The 21,483-nt window shown below is 47.6% G+C and overlaps 2 protein-coding genes across 4 annotated transcripts in view; one reads left to right on the top strand and one right to left on the bottom strand.

Moving 5' to 3' along the window:
* Positions 1 to 5,821: 5,821 nt before the first annotated feature.
* apex1 (APEX nuclease (multifunctional DNA repair enzyme) 1) lies at positions 5,822 to 12,439 on the bottom strand. Of its 2 annotated transcripts, XR_013499870.1 has the most exons (5): positions 12,111 to 12,439; positions 9,796 to 9,998; positions 9,484 to 9,676; positions 6,442 to 7,176; positions 5,822 to 6,104 (listed from the first exon to the last, which is right to left on the bottom strand). XR_013499870.1 is itself a non-coding variant. In XM_078232133.1 (4 exons), exons 1-4 carry the CDS (start codon positions 12,421 to 12,423, stop codon positions 6,662 to 6,664), a joined length of 1,224 nt encoding a protein of 407 aa, XP_078088259.1. In that variant the 5' UTR covers positions 12,424 to 12,439; the 3' UTR covers positions 5,822 to 6,661. The 2 variants fall into 2 exon arrangements, 1 of the variants encoding a protein (XP_078088259.1); XM_078232133.1 differs by having other exon boundaries at positions 5,822 to 7,176.
* A 48-nt stretch (positions 12,440 to 12,487) lies between these two features.
* osgep (O-sialoglycoprotein endopeptidase) overlaps positions 12,488 to 21,483 on the top strand; it is a 32,949-nt gene continuing 23,953 nt past the window's right edge. Inside the window, exons 1-4 of one of the 2 annotated variants that reach the window (XM_078232129.1) lie at positions 12,488 to 12,656; positions 16,575 to 16,698; positions 18,174 to 18,293; positions 19,843 to 20,018. In XM_078232129.1, coding sequence (XP_078088255.1) covers positions 16,584 to 16,698; positions 18,174 to 18,293; positions 19,843 to 20,018 — 411 coding nt within the window. In that variant the 5' untranslated portion in view covers positions 12,488 to 12,656; positions 16,575 to 16,583. Of the gene's footprint in view, positions 12,713 to 16,574; positions 16,699 to 18,173; positions 18,294 to 19,842; positions 20,019 to 21,483 lie in introns of both variants that reach the window. The other variant, XM_078232128.1, reaches the window with a different exon arrangement.

Here is a 21,483-nt window from a genome sequence, read left to right as displayed (position 1 = left end):
TTAAAGTTGGATAAGTGTTAGCTCCATTGCAGCAAAAAGCTCCATTGCTCCATTAAAGCAAAACGACATGACTGATCATTACTGAGTGCATTCAGGCATAGTACACTCCTTGGACCTACTGCATAATCACATTCGCTTACACCTAAGTTTTTCCAAACTTTTGAGTTTTAATCTCCTTTTGAGATTAAGTGCAGTAGCGCGCGGCTATGGAGACACCTGTCCCTCTGGCCAGAATGGTGGGATCTTGCACCAGATTGAGGCCATGGAATCTATTAATTATGCACAGGGCATTCCCCTTTAGCTCTCATGCTCTCATCAGCAGCTGATTCATGTGCTCATCCTCAGCTGATGGGTTCGGTGGTCCAGGAACCATATTGAAAGACCAGTTCAGCACATTCATATCACTCTCTCAGCTCACCTATCTTCACCATACTCTCCACCATGTTTGGAATCCAGAGGGGCAAGGCTGGCAGCTTTCATTGCCAGGACCCTAAGGTCCTTATTCAAGGAGACATGCACTTTACGATGCGAGACCTACACTGGTCCACATTTCCATCATAGCAGTGTTTGCATCCTTACATGGTGTGGGATACATCCAATCTCAACTCACATTTTTGTACTTCCTCACTGGACTTTAAGCTGACAGAGTGAGCGTATTACCAGGACACCAACGATCACAACTAAAATCTCACCTGGATAAAAGCAAATTACTGCGGATGCTGGAATCTGAAACCAAAAGACAAAATGCTGGAAAATCTCAGCAGGTCTGGCAGCATCTGTAAGGAGAGAAAAGAGCTGACGTTTCAAGTCCAGACGACCCTTTGTCAAAGCTCAAAGGCATAGAAAGTGGGAGATATTTATACTGTAGGGCGAGGGAATGAAAGATGAGTCCTAGCCACAGAAACCAGGGGAAAAGACTGCTAATGACTGTTTACAGAGAGAACAAAGGGTGTGAATGGCCAAACGGCAGAGAAGCTAAAATGAAGATGTTGAGACCGGAAGGTTGCAAAGTGCCTAGCCGGAAGATGAGATGCTGTTCCTCCAGTTTGTGTTGAGCTTCACTGGAACATTGCAGCAGGCCAAGGACAGACATGTGGGCATGAGAGCAGGATCGTGTGTTTAAAATAGCAAGGAAGGTCAATGTCTTGATTGCGCACAGACAGAAGGTGCTCAACAAAGCGATCACCCAATCTACGCTTGGTTTCTCCAATATAGAGGAGACCACATTGGAAGCAGTGAATGCAATACACCAAATTGAAAGAGATGCACGTGAAACACTGCTTAACCTGAAATGAATGCTTTGGACCTTGGATGGTGAGCATCGAAGAGGTAAAGGGACAGGTGTTACACCTTCTGTGATTGCATGGGAAGGTGCCATGAGTGATGGGAGAGGTGTTGGGTACAGTGGAGGAGTGGACTAGGTTATCCCAGAGGGAATGCTCTCTGCAGAATGCTGACAGAGGGAGTGAAAGGAAGATGTGTTTGGTGGTGGTATCACGCTGGAGTTGGCGAAAATCTTCACATTAGCTTCTCTGCCACTTGGCCATTCACAGCCTGTATTCTCTCTGTGGACAGCTATTAGCTGGTTTGCCTGGTTTCTGTGGCTATGACTCATCTTTCATTCCCTCACCCTGCAGTATAAATATCTCCCGCTTTCTATGCCTTTTAGCTTTGAATACGGGTCGTCTGGACTCGAAACGTCAGCTCTTATCTCTCCTTACAGATGCTGCCAGACCTGCTGAGATTTTCCAACATTTTCTCTTTTGGTTTAAAATCTCACCCTCGTGAGTCATGAGCAATTAAGACCCAAGTGTGAATAAAGGACCTGTTTTCTCCATGGTAGTTTGGTTATTCCATTGGAAGTTGCTTGGAGGGCTAGAGGAGATATCTTCTGATGATCAGACTTAGTTTCACTTCTCTTGGAGCCTTGCAGCTATGAGGGCATCCCATGTCTATCCTCCTCCATGGCATCAGGGCGGTCATCGTGTCCCTTAACAGCCCGCTGGGCTTCCTGCACCTTTTCATCTTTGGAGGAGGGTCCCCCGCCCCCGTCTAGTTCCCCATCTTGCATAGCCAGATCGTGAAGGGCACAGCAGACTGTGATCATGAGGCAAACCCTCTCCAATGCATATTGCAGAGAGCTACCTGAGTGGTCCTGCCATCTCATAGAATCCCTACAGTGCAGGAGGAGGCCATTCAGCCCATCGAGTCTGCACTGATAATAATCCCACCCAGGCCCTATCCCCATAACGTCATGTATTTACCCTAATAATCCACGTATTTATCTTGATAACCCCCTGACACAAAGGATCAATTTATCGTGGCCAATTCACCTAACCTGCAACCTTTAGAAGCATCTAAATCACTTATTTGGCAGTCCGACTGGCTGCTCCATGTGGGAATGTGTGGTGGTGTGAGCAGCATTGTACCTTTCCTCAGCTGACGTCTAAGGGTGATGCACCAGAGTTATTAGCCAGTTTTTAAATGCATAGCCCGTAAGCATCCCTGCAACGTTTCTGGCCCCTCGAAGGCGCCATGTACCTAGGAGTGACTGAGGATGTCGGAGTGATGCAACACCCAGGAACTACACATATGTGTAGAATGTGCTTTTGATGCTTGCGCACAAATTGCACATTGACGAACGGAATCCCTTGCATCCGATGAACCTCAAAGGCTGCTGCAAGGGAGCCCATATACTCATATTGATGCAGTCTGTTGCTCCCTGCACCCTAGAGAACCAAGAGATAGCTGCAATTCCCCTGAATCTCTGAGCCTAGCTATTCCCATTCAAAATTCACAAAATGATGGGCCCTCCTGCAAAGGACACCTCCTGTATGCACAGCTATGTTGCTGGCTATGAAATGCTGTGCAGGTTCCCAGTTGCTCCCTGGCAAGACCCAGAGGCAAATAAATTGAGGCATTACCTTCAAAGTCACTGGCAGGCAGAAGCTTCTAAACCCACGTGGCATCAGATCTTCTCAGAACAAGTGGCATATGTAATGGACTAGATTGTTGGACAATCACAGCCTTGCCCTGCATTCATTTGTAGAAAGTAGACTCGTGGATGATAGACCCTTGATGTCACAGGTTGTCTCTGCAGTTTGGGTCTCTGTTTCTCAGCCTCCTGTTGATGGTCACACTCTCCTTGCTCTTGTCCCCCATGCAAAGATGTGCGCGCAGATGCCTTTCCCTCCTTCATCTCCTGCCTCAAATGAGGGTTTGTAGAAAAGTTCCCTGGACCATTGGGTCCATTTTCACTTTACGCACCTCTCGAAACAGAGATATTGAAGACCAGAATGGTTAAAGGGTGCTGAGTACAAAGATGTGAATAAGAAAGCTATGGAAGCGGTTGGGCAGCTAAGCTTTGGATCGCACTGTTCCTCATACTATCCTAGCCCTGAGACTCCAGCATACACTAGAGGTGAGCAGCATTCCATTCCACAGGTGTAGTTACATCTGGAGAGCTGTGGGAGTGAGAACTTGTGAATTACATCATTGAATCAACGTGGCTCTAAACTCCACTGATTGACTATGTACATTTGTTCGCTTATGACGACTGAATGGGATTCATTTGGCCACTAATGAATGGCATTAATTGTTAACTCATGACTCCCCTCCACTGATGGGGTGGCAGAAATGATGCTGTTGTGCCCCCTTCGCTATAACCTTCACTCCCCAAAGCCGCATTCCTCTTTTCCACTATGTAGCTTTTCCAAATTTGACACAAGGCTACTGATTTGTACCTATCAAAGTGCATTTTCAAAGGGCAAATTGAAAATTCGGCTTCCTTTTGCTTCCTAAGCAATGGGCCAGTCCTGTGAAACTGACCTGGATCCTGTCTACCAGCAGCATGAACTAGTGAATAGGCATCCTAAGGAGACACAGAGCCCAGCTTAGTGGTCCTCTCACATTCTATTATACTCCTCCCAGACAAGAACCAATCTTAACAGCACAGTGGCACAGTGGTTACACTGCTGTCTCAGAGCGCCAGGGACCTGGGTTCAATTCCGGCCTCTGATCACTGTCTGTGTGGAGTTTGCATGTTCTCCCCGTCTGCGTGAGTTTCCTCTGGGTCCTCCGGTTTCCTCCCACTCTCCAAAGATGTGCGCGTTAGGTTGATTGGCTATGCCAAATTGACCCTAGTGTCAGGGGGATTAGCAGGATAAATATATGAGTTACGGGGATAGGGCCAGGGAGGGATTGTTGTCGGTGCAGACTCGATGGGCCGAATGACCTCCTTCTGTACTGTAGGGATCATATGATTCTATATTTTTGTTTATGGAAGATGCCATTTTACCTGAGTGTCAAAATGCTGGTGCGTCACTTGTATTACAAAACTGAGTTTGACCCTTCCTCACTGTCTGTGTGCCTCTGATTTACCTGGATTCTCACAACGTACATGTAGCCTGTTTCACCTGTTATTCTCAAGTCTCCCCTACTAATACTGGACCTTGTTCTTGTGGTAGTGGGCATTGCTACACTCGCCACTAAGCCCATCATCTGCAAAGCACCCATGCCTCATATGGGCCTGTATCCATCTGAAATCATAGAAACCCTACAGTGCAGGAGGCCATTCGGCCCATCGAGTCTGCACCAACCACAATCCCACCCAGGCCCTACCCCCACATATTTACCCGCTAATCCCTCTAACCTACACATCCCAGGACTCGAAGGGGCAATTTTTAACCTGGCCAATCAACCTAACCCGCACATCTTTGGACTGTGGGAGGAAACCGGAGCACCCAGAGGAAACCCATGCAGGCACGAGGAGAATGTGCAAACTCCACACAGACAGTGACCTGAGCCGGGAATCGAACCCGGGACCCTGGAGCTGTGAAGCAGCAGTGCTAACCACTGTGCTACCGTGCCGCCCTGATTTGAAGGACCCGTCCTGTGGGTACTGTGTATCCCTTTGGTCAGTGCCGTCCTGTGTATCGCTTTGGTCCACACTGCCCTGCAGGTACTGTATATTGCTTTGGTCAGTGCGGTCCTGTGGGTACTGTGTATCACTTTGGTCAGTGCCGTCCTGTGGATACTGTGTATCGCTTTGGTCCACGCTGTCCTGCAGGTACTGTGTAATGCTTTGGTCCATGCTGCCTGGCGGGTACTGTGTATCGCTTTGGTCCATGCTGTCATGCGGGTACTGTGTAATGCTTTGGTCCGCACTGCCCTGTGGGTACTGTGTATCGCTTTGGTCTGCGCTGCCCTGTGGGTACTGTGTATCGCTTTGTTCAGCACTGCCCTGTGGGTACTGTGTATCAATTTGGTCCGCGCTGCCCTGCGGGTACTGTGCATTGCTTTGCTATGCACTGTCCTACAGATATTGTCTTTCTTTGGTCAGTGCCATCATACGGGTACTGTGTATCGCTTTGGTCAGTGCTGTCCAAACCCACAAACACTACCACTGACATCTAGAAGGACCAAGAGCAACAGGTACCTGGGAACACCACCAACTGAAGGTTCCCCTCCAAGTCATTCATCATCCTGACTTGGAAATATATTGCCATTCCTTCACTGTCACTGGATCAATGTCCAGGAACATCCTCCCTAACAGCACTGTGGGGGATCTACAACTCGGGGACTTCAGGGGTTCAAGAAAGCAACTCACCACCACCTTCTCAAAGGCAACTGGGAATGGGCAATAAATGTTGGCCCCGCCAGCAACCCTCGCATCCCGTAACTGAACAAAAACACATGGGCAGACACACACACATGAATGCAGACAAAAATGCACACACACGAGCAGGCAGACAAGACACAAATTGGCATACAACGACAGAAACAGAGACACCCACACAAGGACAAAAAGGAGGAAACGAGATTAAATGGTCCCAGGAGCTTTATTGAGATTGAATTATTGAGCACGTCATATTCCAATGCACTTTAAACTTGGCAAAGTTTTTCTTAGTGTTTCATTCACTCAGTGTGCTCTCAGCACATACCAAAGTGGCTTGAACATGGGAATCACAAATCCCAGTGTCAGTGTGACATCAAGGGCCAAAAACTGGAAAGACCCCAGTGAGAGACCTGACTCCTCACTGGGAAGATCCCACCAATCATTGGAGTCTTTCTTTTCCACCACCACCGCGCCCCCCCCCCCCCCCCTCCCCCCCCACCCCCACCTTCTCCTGACCAAAGGAATCTAGTCATAAAATCAATGTCTACAAATAAAAAACCCTGAAAATAAAAGCAAAATAAAAAGCAGTTTTCACTACATCCGGGGCTAGATGGGGATGAGAATTGGATGCTGGGAGTTCTAATTGCACAGTAAATGCAATGTGTTTATTCATAAGCACTTAACGAGACTTAACCCCAACACCGAACACCCCACCTTCTTGCTCCCCAGGAGGATTGAAATGACACCCTACCCGAAGACGCAGCTAACAGACCCTGCTACAACACCAATAGATAACAGACCCCCCCCCGCCACAAAACAAGAACCCCCCATTATATGTAAAATTGACAATTAACTAGCCAATGTGACTTGCAAAGGATCAAGTCTCCCTGACCAGAGACAGAAATCCAGACTGCTGAGCATCTAAAGGTCAAGCCAGCCTCCCCACCAGGTCAAAGGGCAGCCAGGAGCAGCCAACCAATGGAAGTGGGGGTCCAGGGGCAACCCTCAGCCCAGATTCCCTTTGGGCTGAAGAGGGAGTCAGCTTCACATGGCCATGAACAAGGTGATGGGGCAGTGGTCAGAGCCCAGAGCCTTGCAGCGGATTTTACTGTCACACAGGTGAGGGAGGAGGGTTTTGGACAGCACAAAGTAGTCGAGCCTCCAGCCCACATTTTTGACTCGGCAATTACCCATGTAGGTCCAGAAGGTATAGGCGTGGCGGGCATCAGGATACAGATGCCGATAGCTGTCGATGAAGCCATCAGCCAGGACATTACCGAAACCCTGCCTCTCTTCGACAGTGAAACCAGCCGACTTCTTGTTGGTCTTATAATTTTTCAAATCGATTTCCTGATGAGCTACGTTAAGATCTCCGCACAGAATCACTGGCTTCTTACTCTCCAGCCCCTTGAGGTAGGCGAGGAAATCCACATCCCAGGTCTTCCGGTAATCTAGACGTACCAGGCCCCGGCCAGAATTCGGCACGTACACAGTGACCAAGAAATACTTATTAAACTCAGCTGTGATAACCCGGCCTTCATTGTCATGTTCTTCAACTCCTAGCAACCAGGGCAAAAAGACACAAAGGGATTGGTTCACAAGGGTCCTAAATAACGACAGTGATTGGTCCACAAGAGTTATAAACAATGACAGTGGTTGGTTCATTGGGATTACAAACAAGGAAAGTGATTGGTCCATTGGGGTTGTAAACAATGCAGGTGATTGGTCCAATGGATTATAATTAATGACAGTGATTGGTCCATTTGGGTTATAAACAATGACAGTGATTGGTCTATTAGGATGACAAACAAGGACAGGGATTGTTTACAACCCTAATGGACCAATCACTGTCCTTGTTTGTAATCCCAATAGACCAATCACTGTCATTATTTATAATGCATTGGGCCAATCATCTTCATTGTTTACAACCCCAATGGACCAATGAAGATGATTGGTCCATTGGAGTGATAGTGACTGGTCTACTGGGGTTATAAACAATGGCAATGATTAGTCCATATGCATCATAAACAATAACTGCGATTGGTGCATTAGGATTACAAACAATGACAGGGATTGGTCCACTTAGGTTAGTAACAATGACAATGATTGGTCCATTAGAATTATAAATAACGACAGTGATTGGCCCACTGGGATTACATACTGCACTCAGTGACATAGTTAAAGATGCCAATGTAATTTGTTATTATAAGAATCAACCAGAAACGCAACAGGCTTTGTAATGAGAGATTTGGACAGCTGACCAAAAATGAATACAAAGTCGGTTGAAGGGTGTTTTAAACGAGCAGAATGAAACAGACAGAGGGAGACAATGAGAGCGAGGAGCGACAGAGGAGAGCTGGGAGAGAAGAGCCAAATGATAGAAGCGAGAGAGAGCAGGGAGAGGAGAGAGTGAAGGGGGAGCGCGAAGGGAGAGAACAAAGGGTGATTGAGGTGATAGAGAAATGAGGGGGAGGGGGTCGGGCAGGGGGGGGCGTGACGGGCAGGGGGGGCGTGGCGGGCAAGGGGGGGCGGCGGGCGGGGGGCGTGACGGGCAGGGGGGGCGTGACGGGCAGGGGGGGGCGTGGCGGGCAGGGGGGGCGGCGGGCGGGGGGCGCAGCGGCGGCGGGCAGGGCAGCCGCGGGCAGGGCGGCGGCAGGCAGGGTGGCAGTGGGGCGGCGGGCAGGGGGTGGCGGGCAGCGGGCGGCAGCAGGGAGAGTGAAGAGAATAAGAGAGAGATAGGAGAAAGTGGAGAGAGCAGACAAAGAAGTGAGGGAGAGGGAAGAGGAAAGAGAGAGAGAGAGACGGAGACATTCAGAGAGACAATTCCAGAGCTTGGGACACCAGGCAGCTGAATGCATGGCTGCCAATGGTGCAGTGATGGGAATCGCGGAATGCTTGAAAGGCCAGAATAGCTTCTTCCCTGCTGCCAGCGTTTTGAATGGACCTACTTCATATGAAGTTAATTTTTCTCCACACCCTAGCAATGACTGTAACACTACATTCTGCACCCTCTCCTTTCCTTCTCTGTAATGGTATGCTTTGTCTATACAGCACCAAGAAACAATACTTTTTAGTGTTTACTAATACATGTAACAATAATAAATCAAATCAAATTGAAAAATTGGAGGAATGCAGAGATCTTGGAGGGTTGAATACTGGCTTGGTTAAAAGAGAGTGAACCTCATGGAGGGTTTACAATCATGAAACGCGAACAGTCCAGAAGCAGACCACTTGGCCCAACATGATGCGTTGAATAAGAGTTGCTCAAGTTAATATCCTCCATAAAGGCACAGTGGTTAGCACTGCTGCCTCACAGCTCCAGGGACTAGGTTCGTTTCCGGCCTTGGGTTACTATTTATGGAGTTTGCATGTTCTCCTCATCTCTGTGTGGGTTTCATCTGGGTGCTCCAGTTTCAACCCACAGTCCCAAGATATTCAGATTAGGTGGATTTGGCCATGTTAAATTGCCCCTTATTGTGCAGAGATGTGCAGGCTAGGTGTAATGCATAGGGCCACGGGGATATAGCACGAGAGTGGACGTAGGTAGAGTGCTCTTTTGGAGGGTCGGTGCAGACTTGATGGGCCAGATAGCCTCCTTCTGCACTGTAGAGATTCTATCATGAGTAGCCCTGTAAATGAACTCTTTTCAAATACATGACTGACTTGCTTTTAAATCTCCTATGGCCCAGCAAAATACTTAGTTAAGAAGATGGCAGAAAAGCCTACCAGTGAGGGAGGGTTAATAAATACTGGCCATGTCCATGAGTGAATAATAAAAACACACCAGCGATGAGAGACTGAAAAGAATCCCCATTTCCAGGGCTGTGGCGGAGGGTTCGAGTAAAGGGATGGTGCTGAATGCTTACCGATTCCAAAGGTGACATCCAGTGGTTTCATCTTGCACAGCATTCCCACACCACTGTAGCCCTCCTTCTCCTGGGATGAACTCCAATATTGGTGTGGGTATTCAGGCATGTCCTTCACTTCAGCGGGCAGCTGTTTCTCTGTACACTTGATTTCCTGGAGACAGAGAATGTCAGGAGACTCCGTACTCACCCACTGCATTGGGGGAAAACACACAGTCAGAGATGGTTAGGGCACAGAAAGGGGATAAGGAGTGTTGTGATGGGTAAGAAATACTGATGTTCAGAGTCAGGGAGTGTGAACGCAGTCCGTACCTCGAGGCTGTTCTTTTTGACCCAGGCCCGAAGCCCATCTACATTCCAGGAGGTGATTTTGAGGTCGCTCTTTTTTCCATCCTCTGTGAGCAGCTTGTCTGGTGTATCCTCAAAAGCAGCAGCAGCAGCAGCAGCATCACCGTCCTTCACAGCTCCGTCAGCTGCTTTCCCCCCACCACGCTTCGTCTTCTTGGGTGCAGGCTCTGAGGGACAGAAGAAAGCAGATAGAATCAACTCCAAACAGACGCATACCCTAGTGCCAAGGGATGAGGACTACAGTAACCAGAGAAATCTAACATGAACATAGTTAGTGGGAGGGCTGCCTGGGTATAGGAGGAGGGTGGACAGAGTGTGGGGAACGGGACAGGGTGAGGGGGAGTTTGGACTTTTAACAGATACTGAAGCAGTCCATGCCCAAATGCAGCCAGACCTGGCACAACTCACTTGCCTAGATGAGTGCAGTTCCAACAACACTCGAGAAGCTCGACACCATCCATCACAAAACAGCCCACTTGATTGGCACCCATCCACAAACATTCAATTCCTCCACAACTGATGCACAGTATCAGTAGTGTGTACCATCTACTGCGTTGCTAAAGGCAGTGTGGGTGTTCACACACCACACGGCCCCTTCCCTGGGCCAGTAGGAAGGGGCACAGGATCACAGGTTAGTTGCCCCTGAAAGACGTTTCCTGACTCCATCCCTCTCCATATCCTGTTAACATTTCTTTTATTTATCATTGGGATGGGGGTGCTGTTAGCTAGGCCAGCATTAATTGCCCTTGAGAATGCGGTGATGAGCTGCTTCCTTGAACTGCTGCCATCCACGTGGTGTAAGTACACCTACTTTGTTGCTAGGGAGGGAGTTCCAGGATTTTGACCCAGTGACAGTGAAGGAAGAGTGAAATATTTCCAAGTCAAGATGGTGAATGCCTTGGAGGACAACGTCCAGATGGTGGTGTTTCAGGTATCTGCTGCCCTTATCCATCTAGATGGCAGTGGTCATGGGTTTGGAAGATGCTGTCTAACGAGCTTGGTGAGTTCCAGCAATGCAGATTGTAGAGGCTACACACACCTACCACTCTGCATCAGTTGTGGAGGAACTGAATGGTTGTAGATGGGGGGCCAATCAAGCAGACTGCTTTGTCCTCGATGGTGTCGAGCTTCTTGAGTGTTGTTGGAGCTGGCCTCACCCTGGCGAGTGAGAGAGTATTCCATCACACTCGTGACTTGTAGATGGTGGACAGGCTCTGGAGAGTCAGGAGGTGAGTTACTCACCACTGTATTCCCAGTCTTTGACCTGACACAGTACTGAAATGGCTAATCCAGTTCCGTTTCTGGTCATTGGCAACCCCATGATGTTGATAACTTGGGATTCAGCAATGGTAATGCCATTGAATGTCACGTGGCAATGGTTAGATTGTCTCTCATTGAAGACGGTCATTGTCTGGTACTTATACTGCATAAATGTTACATGCCACTTGTCAACCCAAGCCTGGATGTTGTCCAGGTCTTATTGCATTTAGACATGGACTGCTTTGGCATCTAAGGAGGTGTGAATGGTACCAAACATTATGCAATCATCAGCAGACATCCTTTATGATAGTAAGAGTGTCATTGAAGAATGAGCTGGAGGTGATTGGGTTGATCCCCTGGCTTGGTGGTAATGGTGGAGTGGGGATATACCAGCCCATGAGGTTACACAGGTTGCAGATGATTATAATTCTGCTGCTGCTAATGACCTGCGGCACCTCATGGATGGCTATTCTTGAGCTGCTGGACCTGTTCCGAATCCATTCCGTTTAGCACTATGTTAGTGACACACAACACAGTGGAGAGTATCCTCAATGTGAAGACAGGACTTTTTCTCCATGAGGGCTCTGCAGTGGTCACTCCTACCGATACGGTCATGGACATGCGTCTGTGGCAGGCAGGTTGGCGAGGATGAGGTCAAGTATGTTATCCCCTCTTGTTGGTTCCCTCACCACCTGCCGCAGTTCCAGTCTAACTCGGCCAGCTCGGTCTGTGGTGGAACTACCGAGTTACTCTTGATGATGGACGTTGCAGTCCCCACCCAGAGTACATTCTGTGCCCTTACCACCCTCAGCGCTTCCTCCAAGTGGTGTTCAACATGGAGGGGAACTGAGGAGGGGGAACAGTACCTGCCAATCAGCAGGAGGTTTCCTTGTCCATGTTTGACCTGGTGCCATGAGGTTTCATGGGGTGTGGAGCTGGGGGCACAAAGGGGGTCACCCAAAGGTCAGGAGGGGGTCCCTATGATTTCTCGGTTTTTCCGGTTATTACCCAGTTTTTACCCGCTTGCTGTTCTCCTTTCTCAGCCGCCTCCTCTTTCAGCGCCCGTTTCGGCATCTTCCACACAGCCCAAGACACAGAGGGAGAGAGAAAGCCAACCCGTGGCAAGTGCGCCGAGCTCCAAGCTGAGGCCAGCCCCTGGACGCAGAGCTCCGAGCTGGGGCCTGGGGATGTGCGGTCGACAGGCGGAGCTCCGCGCTGGAGCCCGGGTCGCGAGGCGGAGCTGCGCGCCAGGAACGGAAGCCGGGGAAGTTGGCGACGGGCGCACGGGGCCTCCACAGCGCGGACAGCACGGATGAGGCCACAAGTGCGCATGCTCTGTGTGGTCGGTTGCTGAGCGGACCGGAAATTCGCGGGGGAACGGTGAGCTCGCGGGACCGGAAATTCCCGGGGGAACGGTGAGCTCGCGGGACCGGAACTTCCCGGGGGAATGGTGAGATCGCAGAACCGGAAATGTCGCGGCGTGCGATATTAACGGGGCGGAACAGAAGGTGCCCTGGTGAAAAGATTCCCCGGAACCCGGAAGGGATCTGATTGACAGGGTGAAAGTGAGTCTGCAATGGATCAAAGCTAAAGATTGGGTCAGAGAGGAGGAGATCTTATTGTGAGCAGATTCTTCTATGCTTAGACTAACAGTAAACACAGCCGACATGCTTTCATGAAAGTGAAATCATGTGTAACCAACTTTTTGGAGTCCTTTGAGCAAGTAATATGTGTTGTGGATAATGGGGAACTGGTGGATGCACTGTACTTAGATTTCCAGAAAGCATTTAGTACGGTGCCATATGAAAGGTCATTGCAGAACATCATAGTTCATGGTGTAGAGGGTAATGTATTGGCATGGATAGAAGATTGGCTAACAGCAAACTGAGTTGGCATTAATGTCCCTTTTCATGGTTGTCAGGATATGATGAGTGGTGTGCCACAGGAATCAGTGCTGGGCCCTCAATTGTTAATAATTCATATACGTGGAGGTGGTGGCATAGTGGCATTGTCACTGGACTAGTAATCCATACACCCAGGGTAATGCTCTGGGGACCCAGTTCAAGTCTCATTCCCCAACATTCCCCCGATTGTGAAATTAGAATTCAATAAAAATCTGGAATTAGAAGTGCAATGGTGGTCGTTGTCATAAAAACCCATCTGGTTCACTAATTTCCCTTGGGGAAGGAAATGTGCCGATCTTACCTGATTTCAGCCTACATGTGACTCCAGAGCTACAGCAATGAGGTTGACACTGAAATAGCCTAAAGGGCAATTCGTTTTGGGCAATTAGTATTGGCTGGCTAGTGATGCCCACATCCAATGTATAAAAAATATAATGACTTGCATAAGGGAAATCTGCTGAAGACAGAAATATTGGTAGGAGAGTAAATCATTCAAAGGACATGAGGCTACAAAAAGATACAGATAGATTAAGTGAGTGTTCAAAGGATTGGCAAATGGAATATATGAGATTGTCCATTTTGAAAGGAAGAATAAAAATGAAACATATTATCTAAATGATGAGACATTGCAGAGCTCCGAGCTCCAGGGAGGATCTGGGTGTCCGCGTGTATACAGGCACTACTGCCTCACAGCGCCAGGGATCCGGGTTTAATTCCAGCCTTGGGTCAGTGTGTGGAGTTTGCATGTTCTCCCCGTGTCCGCGGCTTTCTTCCGGGTGCTGTGGTTTCCTCCCACATTCCAAAGGTGTGCGGGTTAGCTTGATTGTCTATGGTAAATTGCCCCTTAGTGTCAGGGGAAATACATGGGGTTACGCGGATAGGGCCTGGGTGAGATTGTGGTCAGTGTGGACTTCTGCACTGTAGGGATTCTATGAATTTGGAAAGCGAATCGAATATTATCATTTATCATGAGGGGAAATAGATTACACAAGTTGGGAGGTTGTGCTTCAGTTGTACAGGGCACTAGTGAGACCATGTCTGGAGTACTGTACAGAAACCAAAAGAGAAAATGCTGCAAAATCTCAGCAGGTCGAGCAGCATCTGTAAGGAGAGAAAAGAGCTGACGTCTGGAGGCCAGCTTTGACAAAGGGTCATCTGGACTCGCAATGTCAGCTTTTTTCTCTCCTTAAAGATGCTGCCGGACCTGCTGAGATTTTCCAGCATTTTCTCTTTTGGTTTCAGATTCCAGCATCTGCAGTAATTTGCTTTTATTATGTGGAGTGCTGTACAGTAGTGATAATCTTATTTAAGGAAAGATGTAGATGCATTAGAAGCAGTTCAGAGAACTAATACCAGGAATGGGTGATTGTTTTGTGAGGAAAGGTTGGAGAGGTTAGGTTTGTATTTATTGAAAATTATAAGAATCAAAGGTGGCTTGATCAAAACCTTAAGATTTAAATCTGGGTGGCACAGTGGTTAGCACTGCTGCCTCACAGCGCCAGGGATCTGGGTTCAATTCCAGCCTTGGGTGACTATCTGTAGTTTGCATGTTCTCCCTGTGTCTGCAAGGGTTTCCTCCGGCTGTTCTGGTTTCCTCCCACAGTCCAAAGATGTGCTGGTTAGGTTGATTGGCCATGCTCAAATGCCACTTACTGTCAAGGGGATTAGCAGGGTAAATATGTGTGTGGTTATGCGGATAGGGTCTGGGTGGGATTGTTGTCGGTGGAGGCTCGATCGGCCAAATGACCTTTTTCTGCATCCTGAGGGGTATTGACAGGGTACATGTGGAGAGGATGTTTCCTCCAGTGAGAGAATATGGAACTAGGAGTCACTGTTTAAAAATATACACTCATTTAAGACAGATGAGGAGTATTTTTTAAGGAGTCAAGAGACTTTGAAACTCTTCCTGAAAAGGCATTGGAAGCAGAATCTTTCAATATTCTTTCAGCAGAATGTCATAAATCCCTGATAAAGGGGTTAAAGGTTGTCAGGCTAGGCAGGAATATGGGGTTGAGGTTACAATCAAATCGACCATGATCTTATTGAATGGCGGAGCAGCCTCGAGGGGCTGAGTGGCGTACTCCTGCTCCCAATTCCTTGGTTTGTTCATATGATGAGAGGCTGAGTAAATTCGGCCCATTTTCTCTGGAGTTCAGATGAATGAGACGTGGTCTCATTGAAACGTACAAGATCCTGAGAGGGTTTGATAGGGTGGACGTTGAGAGATTGTCTCCGCTGGTTGGGGAATCTGAACCATGGGGGGGTGGTGGGCACAGTCTCAGGACATGGGGCCGATCATTTCGGACTGAGACACGAAGAAATTCCTTCAGTTGCCAAATGGTTGTGAATCTTTAAATTCGCTATGACAGAGGGATGCTCCACTGATGAATACATTTCAGGCTGGGGTTGACGGGGTGAATTGCGGGATATGGGGAGTGCAGGGGAAAATGGAGTTGAAGCCCAAGATCGAATTGAATGATGAAGCAGGCTTGATGGACCGAATGGCCTGATCTTGTCATTTCTTGTGTTTATATGCTTGCATGTCTGGCACCAAGATACCTGCACTATATTGAAGATAGGGTTGTACACATGATATATGTGTATCAAGAAAAGAGTTTTATGACACACAATACCTCCCTTTCTTTACAAGTGTTTTGTTCCAATCTGTACATTATCCTTCTGTTCTCTTCCCACACTTAAGGCAGACTTTCATCTGCTTCCAAAGCTAGTAATTCCCGGAACAGGTCGCTAGTCTGTTGCCAGGAGGCTTATAGCTTGAGGGGCGCCACTGCACATCAAGCATTGCCGAACAGGAGTCTCTCCCACTCTTACCACCAGGCATTGGTGTGTTCAGAAGGATTTGCAGGTTGACACATTCAACCCGTTTGAGACCGTGTTATGGACACACTTTCCTCGGCCATCAAGTCCTGGGGTGGCACTCAAAGACAGGCACATGATCCCACTATGCCACAGGACTGCCTCACAATCTCTACATTACTCTATTATTAATCTAGAAATTGAACATCTGGTCATAGGACTGAGGAGCAGGTTCTTTCCGTCATTTGAGTCTCTTCCGCTCACTGTTCAACAAGATCATGGCTGTGGTCTGAACTCCATTTTCCCGCCAGCCATCCATAACTTTTGAATCCCTTGGCTACCAAATATCAGTCTCAGTCAGCCATGACTGTACGCAATGAGCAAGCCTCCACTGCACTCTGGGGGAGAGAATTCCACATTTCAATGAAAAAAAATCTCAGGATCTCTGCTTCTAACATTTTAATCCTCTTTCAAATAAGGGGACCAAAACTCTGCACAAAACTCCACATGTGGTCTCACCAAGGTCCTGTACAACTGGTAAAACCTTACTCTGATGTTCTATTCAACTTGCAATTGGCTTTTACTTAAAGGGGGACAATGTTCAGTTAGAGGACAAGGCACTGATACCGGAGCTCAAACCATAAAGCAAATGTGGGAAGTGTGCACCAGAGAGAGAGGGAGAGAGCGAGGTGTGATTGTCAAGAGCATATGCAGAGGAGAAGATGTATTAACCTGACAGCCTCCTTATCTTCTCCTATTCAGAGTGTTGCCATGACGATTGTTATTGGTTTTGAGGGCAGTGCCAATAAAATAGGTGTTGGCATCATCAAGGATGGCGTGGTGTTGTCCAATCCGAGAAGGACGTACATTACACCACCCGGCCAAGGTAGGCAGCAGAGACCGTGTGTGGCACAAAGATATAGTCAGCAACTGGGGGTTCGGGATGGTTTATCTATAGAATAACAGATCCCCGGGAGTGAGTTACAGACTGGAATCTAATCGAGGGGTTCGGGGGGGTTTATATATAAAATAACATACCCGGGAGTGAGTTACAGACTGGAATCTAATCGAGGGGTTCGGGGGGTTTATATATAGAATAACAGATACCTGGGAGTGAGTTACACACTGGAATCTAATCGAGGGGTTCGGGCGGTTTATATATAGAATACCAGATACCCGGGACTGAGTTACAGACTGGAATCTAATCGAGGGTTTGGGGTGGTTTATATATATAGAATAACAGATACCCGGGAGTGAGTTACAGACTGGAATCTAATCGAGGGGTTCGGGGGGGGTTTATATATAGAATAACAGATACCCGGGAGTGCGTTACAGACTGGAATCTAATTGAGGGGTTCGGGCGGTTTATATATAGAATAACAGATACCCGGGAGTGAGTTACAGACTGGAATCTAATCGAGGGGTTTGGGTGGTTTATATATAGAATAACAGATACCCGGGAGTGAGTTACACACTGGAATCTAATCGAGGGGTTCGGGGTGGTTTATATATAGAATAACAGATCCCCGGGAGTGAGTTACAGACTGAAATCTAATCGAGGGGTTCGGGGGGGTTTATATATAGAATAACAGATACCCGGGAGTGAGTTACAGACTGGAATCTAATCGAGGGGTTCGGGGGGTTTATATATAGAATACCAGATACCCGGGAGTGAGTTACAGACTGGAATCTAATCGAGGGGTTCGGGGGGGGTTTATATATAGAATAACAGATACCCGGGAGTGCGTTACAGACTGGAATCTAATCGAGGGGTTCGGGCGGTTTATATATAGAATACTAGATACCCGGGAGTGAGTTACAGACTGGAATCTAATCGAGGGGTTTGGGTGGTTTATATATAGAATAACAGATACCCGGGAGTGAGTTACAGACTGGAATCTAATCGAGGGGTTTGGGTGGTTTATATATAGAATAACAGATACCCGGGAGTGAGTTACACACTGGAATCTAATCGAGGGGTTCGGGCGGTTTATATATGGAATAACAGATACCCGGGAGTGAGTTACAGACTGGAATCTAATCGAGGGGTTCGGGCGGTTTATATATAGAATAACAGATACCCGGGAGTGAGTTACAGACTGGAATCTAATCGATGGTTTGGGGTGGTTTATATATAGAATAACAGATACCCGGGAGTGAGTTATAGACTGGAATCTAATCGAGGGGTTCGGGGGGGAGGTTTATATACAGAATAACAGATACCTGGGAGTGAGTTACATAGTGGAATCTATTGAAGGGATCCAGTGGGAATGCGGTGGAAGGTGAAGGTTTATATGTTGATTAACTGATAACTGGGTATGAGTTACAGGATAGTGTCTAACTTCATACTTTTTGTTGAAGGTTTCCTGCCGAGCGACACAGCCAAACATCACCAGGCCTGTGTCCTCGATGTGACAAGTGAGGCCTTGGAGCTGGCAGGTATCAAACCACAGGAGATCGATTGTGTTGCTTACACAAAAGGTACGAAAATCAACCCAGATTGACATGAATCTGCCTTTGTGGAATAGTACAAACCTGGAGCATCAACAGGATAGCATGGTGGGTGAAGGATGGTTCATAGAAATCATAGAAACCCTCCAGTACAGAAAGAGGCCATCTAGCCCATCGAGTCTGCACCGACCACAATCCCACCCAGGCCCTATCCCCATATCCCTACACATTTACCCGCTAACCCCTCTAACCTATGCATCTCAGGACACTAAGGGGCAATTTTAGCATGGCCAATCAACCTAACCCGCACATCTTTGGACTGTGGGAGGAAACCGGAGTACCCGGAGGAAACCCACGCAGACACGGGGAGAATGTGCAAACTCCACACAGACAGTGACCCGAGCCGGGAATCGAACCCAGGTACCTGGAGCTGTGAAGCAGCAGTGCTAACCACTGTACTACCGTGCCGTGGGTTCTGGGTGTCAGGGTGGGTGAAGGGTGGTATCGGTGTCAGGGTGGGTGAAGGATGGTTCGGGGTGTCAGGATGGGTAAAGGGTGGGAGGGGTACGGGTTTAAAAGGCTGGTTTTGATGGGACTGTTAGGGGTTTAGAGTGATGGTCTTTTATGGGAATGTTACGGGATTATTGGAGAGTTATTGTATCGTGGGATTGTCTTTGCTGGGAGAATTATGGGATTAGAGGTTTAGTCTTGGATGTGCGAGTTAGGGGATTAGAGGGATGGTCTTCAATGGCTGTGTTTGCAGATTAGAGGAATTAGGGGAATTAGAGGGGTGTCTTCGATGGGAGAGTTAGGGGATTAGAGCAATGGTCTTTGATATGAGTATTAATGAATTGAGGGATGGTCTGCAATGAGAGAGGTGGTTAGAGGGATGTTTTCGCTGAGCGAGTTAGGGGATTAGAGGGGTGGTCTTTGATGAGAAAGCTAGGAAATTAGATGGTCTTCAATGGGAGAGTTAGGGGATTAGACAGATGGTGTTCAATGGGAGTGCTGAGGGAATAGAGGGATGGACTTCGATGGGAGTGTAAGGCGATTGGAGGGATGGTCTTCGATTTAAGAGTATGACGATTAGAGGAATGGTATTCAGTGGGAGTATAAAAGGATTAGAGTTTATTTATTAGTGTCACAAGTAGGCTTACATTAACACTGCAATGAAGTTAATGTGAAAATCCACACCCCAGTTGCCACACCCCAGTACCTGTTCGGGTACACAGAGGGAGAATTTAGCATGGCCAATGCCCCTAACCAGCACGTCTTTCAGACCATGAGAGGAAATTGGAGCACTCGGTGGAAACCCACACACACACACGGGGAGAACGTGCAGACTTTGCACAGACAGTGACACAAGCCGGGAATCGAACCCGGGTCCCTGGTGCTGTGAGGCAGCAGTGCTAACCACTGTGCCACCATGCTGCCCAGAGGGATGGTCTTCGATGGGAGAGCTAGGGGATTAGAGGGGTAGTCTTCGATATGTTGTACTTCATTGAAAGCACAGATGTCTTGTGGTTGTCATACAGAGGAAGGTGCTCACAATTATTAGAGCATTTCCTTGTCTCCACAGGTCCCGGAATGGGAGCTCCCCTGGTTTGTGTTGCAATCGTTGCACGAACATTATCGCAGCTCTGGAAGAAACCACTCTTGGGGATTAACCACTGCATTGGACACATTGAGATGGGCCGTTTAATAACAGGAGCAACAAACCCTACAGTCCTGTATGTCAGCGGAGGTAACACACAGGTATAGTTGCTGTATGTCAGTGAAAGAAACATACAGGTACAGTTAAACCTACAATACTGTATGTTAGTGAGAGAAACACACAGATCCATTTAAACCTACAGTACTGTATGTCAGTTAGAAACAGATAGATACATTTAACTACAGTACTGTGTGTCTATGAGAGAAACACACAGATACAGTTAGCCCTACATAGAACATAGAACAGTACAGCATAGGAACAGACCGTTCGGCCCACGATGTTGTGCCAAACATGACGCCAAGTTAAATAATCCCTTCTGCCCAGCCTTGGTCAATTTCCCTCTATTTCTTGCATATTCATGTGCTTATCAGAAGGCCCCTTTAAATCCTTATCGTATCTGCCTGCACCACCAACCCTGGCAGATACGATAAGGATACCTTCCAGACACCTACCAACTTCTGTGTAAAAAAAAAACCTCACACCTCCTTTGAACTTTCCCCCTCTCATAAACTCATGACCCCCAGTATTAAACATTTCAACTCTGGGGGAAAAAGATTCTGACTGTCAACCTTATCTGTGCCTCTCATAATTTTATAGACTTTTATCAGGTTTCCCCTCAGCCTCTACTGTTCCAGAGAAAACAACCCTAGTTTGTCCAGCTTCCCCTTATAGCTCTTACCCTCTAATCCAGGCAGCATCCTGGGAAACCTCTTCTGCACCTTCTCCAAAGCCTCCACATCCTTCCTGTAATGTGGTGACCAGAATTGAACACAATAGTCGAGCCTAACCAAAGTTTTATAAAGCTGCAGTACTGTATTTCAGTGAGAAACACAATGATACAGTTAACATTACGGCACTGTATATCAGTGAGAGAAACACAAAGATGCAGTTAACCCATGCAGTGCTGTATGTCAGTGAGAGAAACACAGATACAGTTAACCCTACGGTGTTGTATATTAGAGAAATACAGTTACAGTGGAACCCTAAGGTCCTATATGTCAGTGAGGGAAAACACAGATGCAGTTAACACTACAGTACTTTGTCAGTGAGCAAAATACACAGATACGGTTAAACCTACAGTACTTGATGTCAGTGAAAGAAATGCACAGATACAGTTAACCCTACCGTACTGTCTGTCAGTGAGAGACACACAGATTCCACTTAACCCTGCAGTTGTGTATATCAGTGAGAAACACAGATACAGTTATCCCTACAGTACTGTATTTCAGTTAGAAACACAAGATGTATTTAACTTCACAGTACTGTACGTCAGTGAGAGAAACACAGATACAGTGAGCCCTACAGCACTTTATATCAGTGAGAAACAGAGTTAACTCTACAGTACTGTATCTCCATGAGAGAAACACAAATACAATTAAACCTACAGTACTGTACGTCAGGGAGAAGCACACAGCTTCAGTTAACTGTCACCGAACGTTTAACAGTACAGCACAGGAACAGATCCTTGGGCCCACGATGTTGTGCCGAGCATGGCACTAAATTAAA

This window comes from Mustelus asterias, chromosome 17 (genome assembly GCF_964213995.1).
Source record: "Mustelus asterias chromosome 17, sMusAst1.hap1.1, whole genome shotgun sequence".
Classification (NCBI taxonomy): Eukaryota; Metazoa; Chordata; class Chondrichthyes; order Carcharhiniformes; family Triakidae; genus Mustelus; species Mustelus asterias.
This window is presented reverse-complemented; position numbering and strand designations above follow the sequence as displayed.

Bases quoted from the DNA above. Each gene is read 5' to 3' on its own strand.
- apex1 (XM_078232133.1), bottom strand. From the start codon at position 12,423: ATGCGCACTTGTGGCCTCATCCGTGCTGTCCGCGCTGTGGAGGCCCCG. The intron at 9,999-12,110 runs GTAAAAACTGGG...TCTGTCCCTCAG, and splicing joins GAAAGGAGAACAGCAAGCGG to AGCCTGCACCCAAGAAGACG. The intron at 7,177-9,483 runs GTAAGCATTCAG...CCTGGTTGCTAG, and splicing joins GGATGTCACCTTTGGAATCG to GAGTTGAAGAACATGACAAT.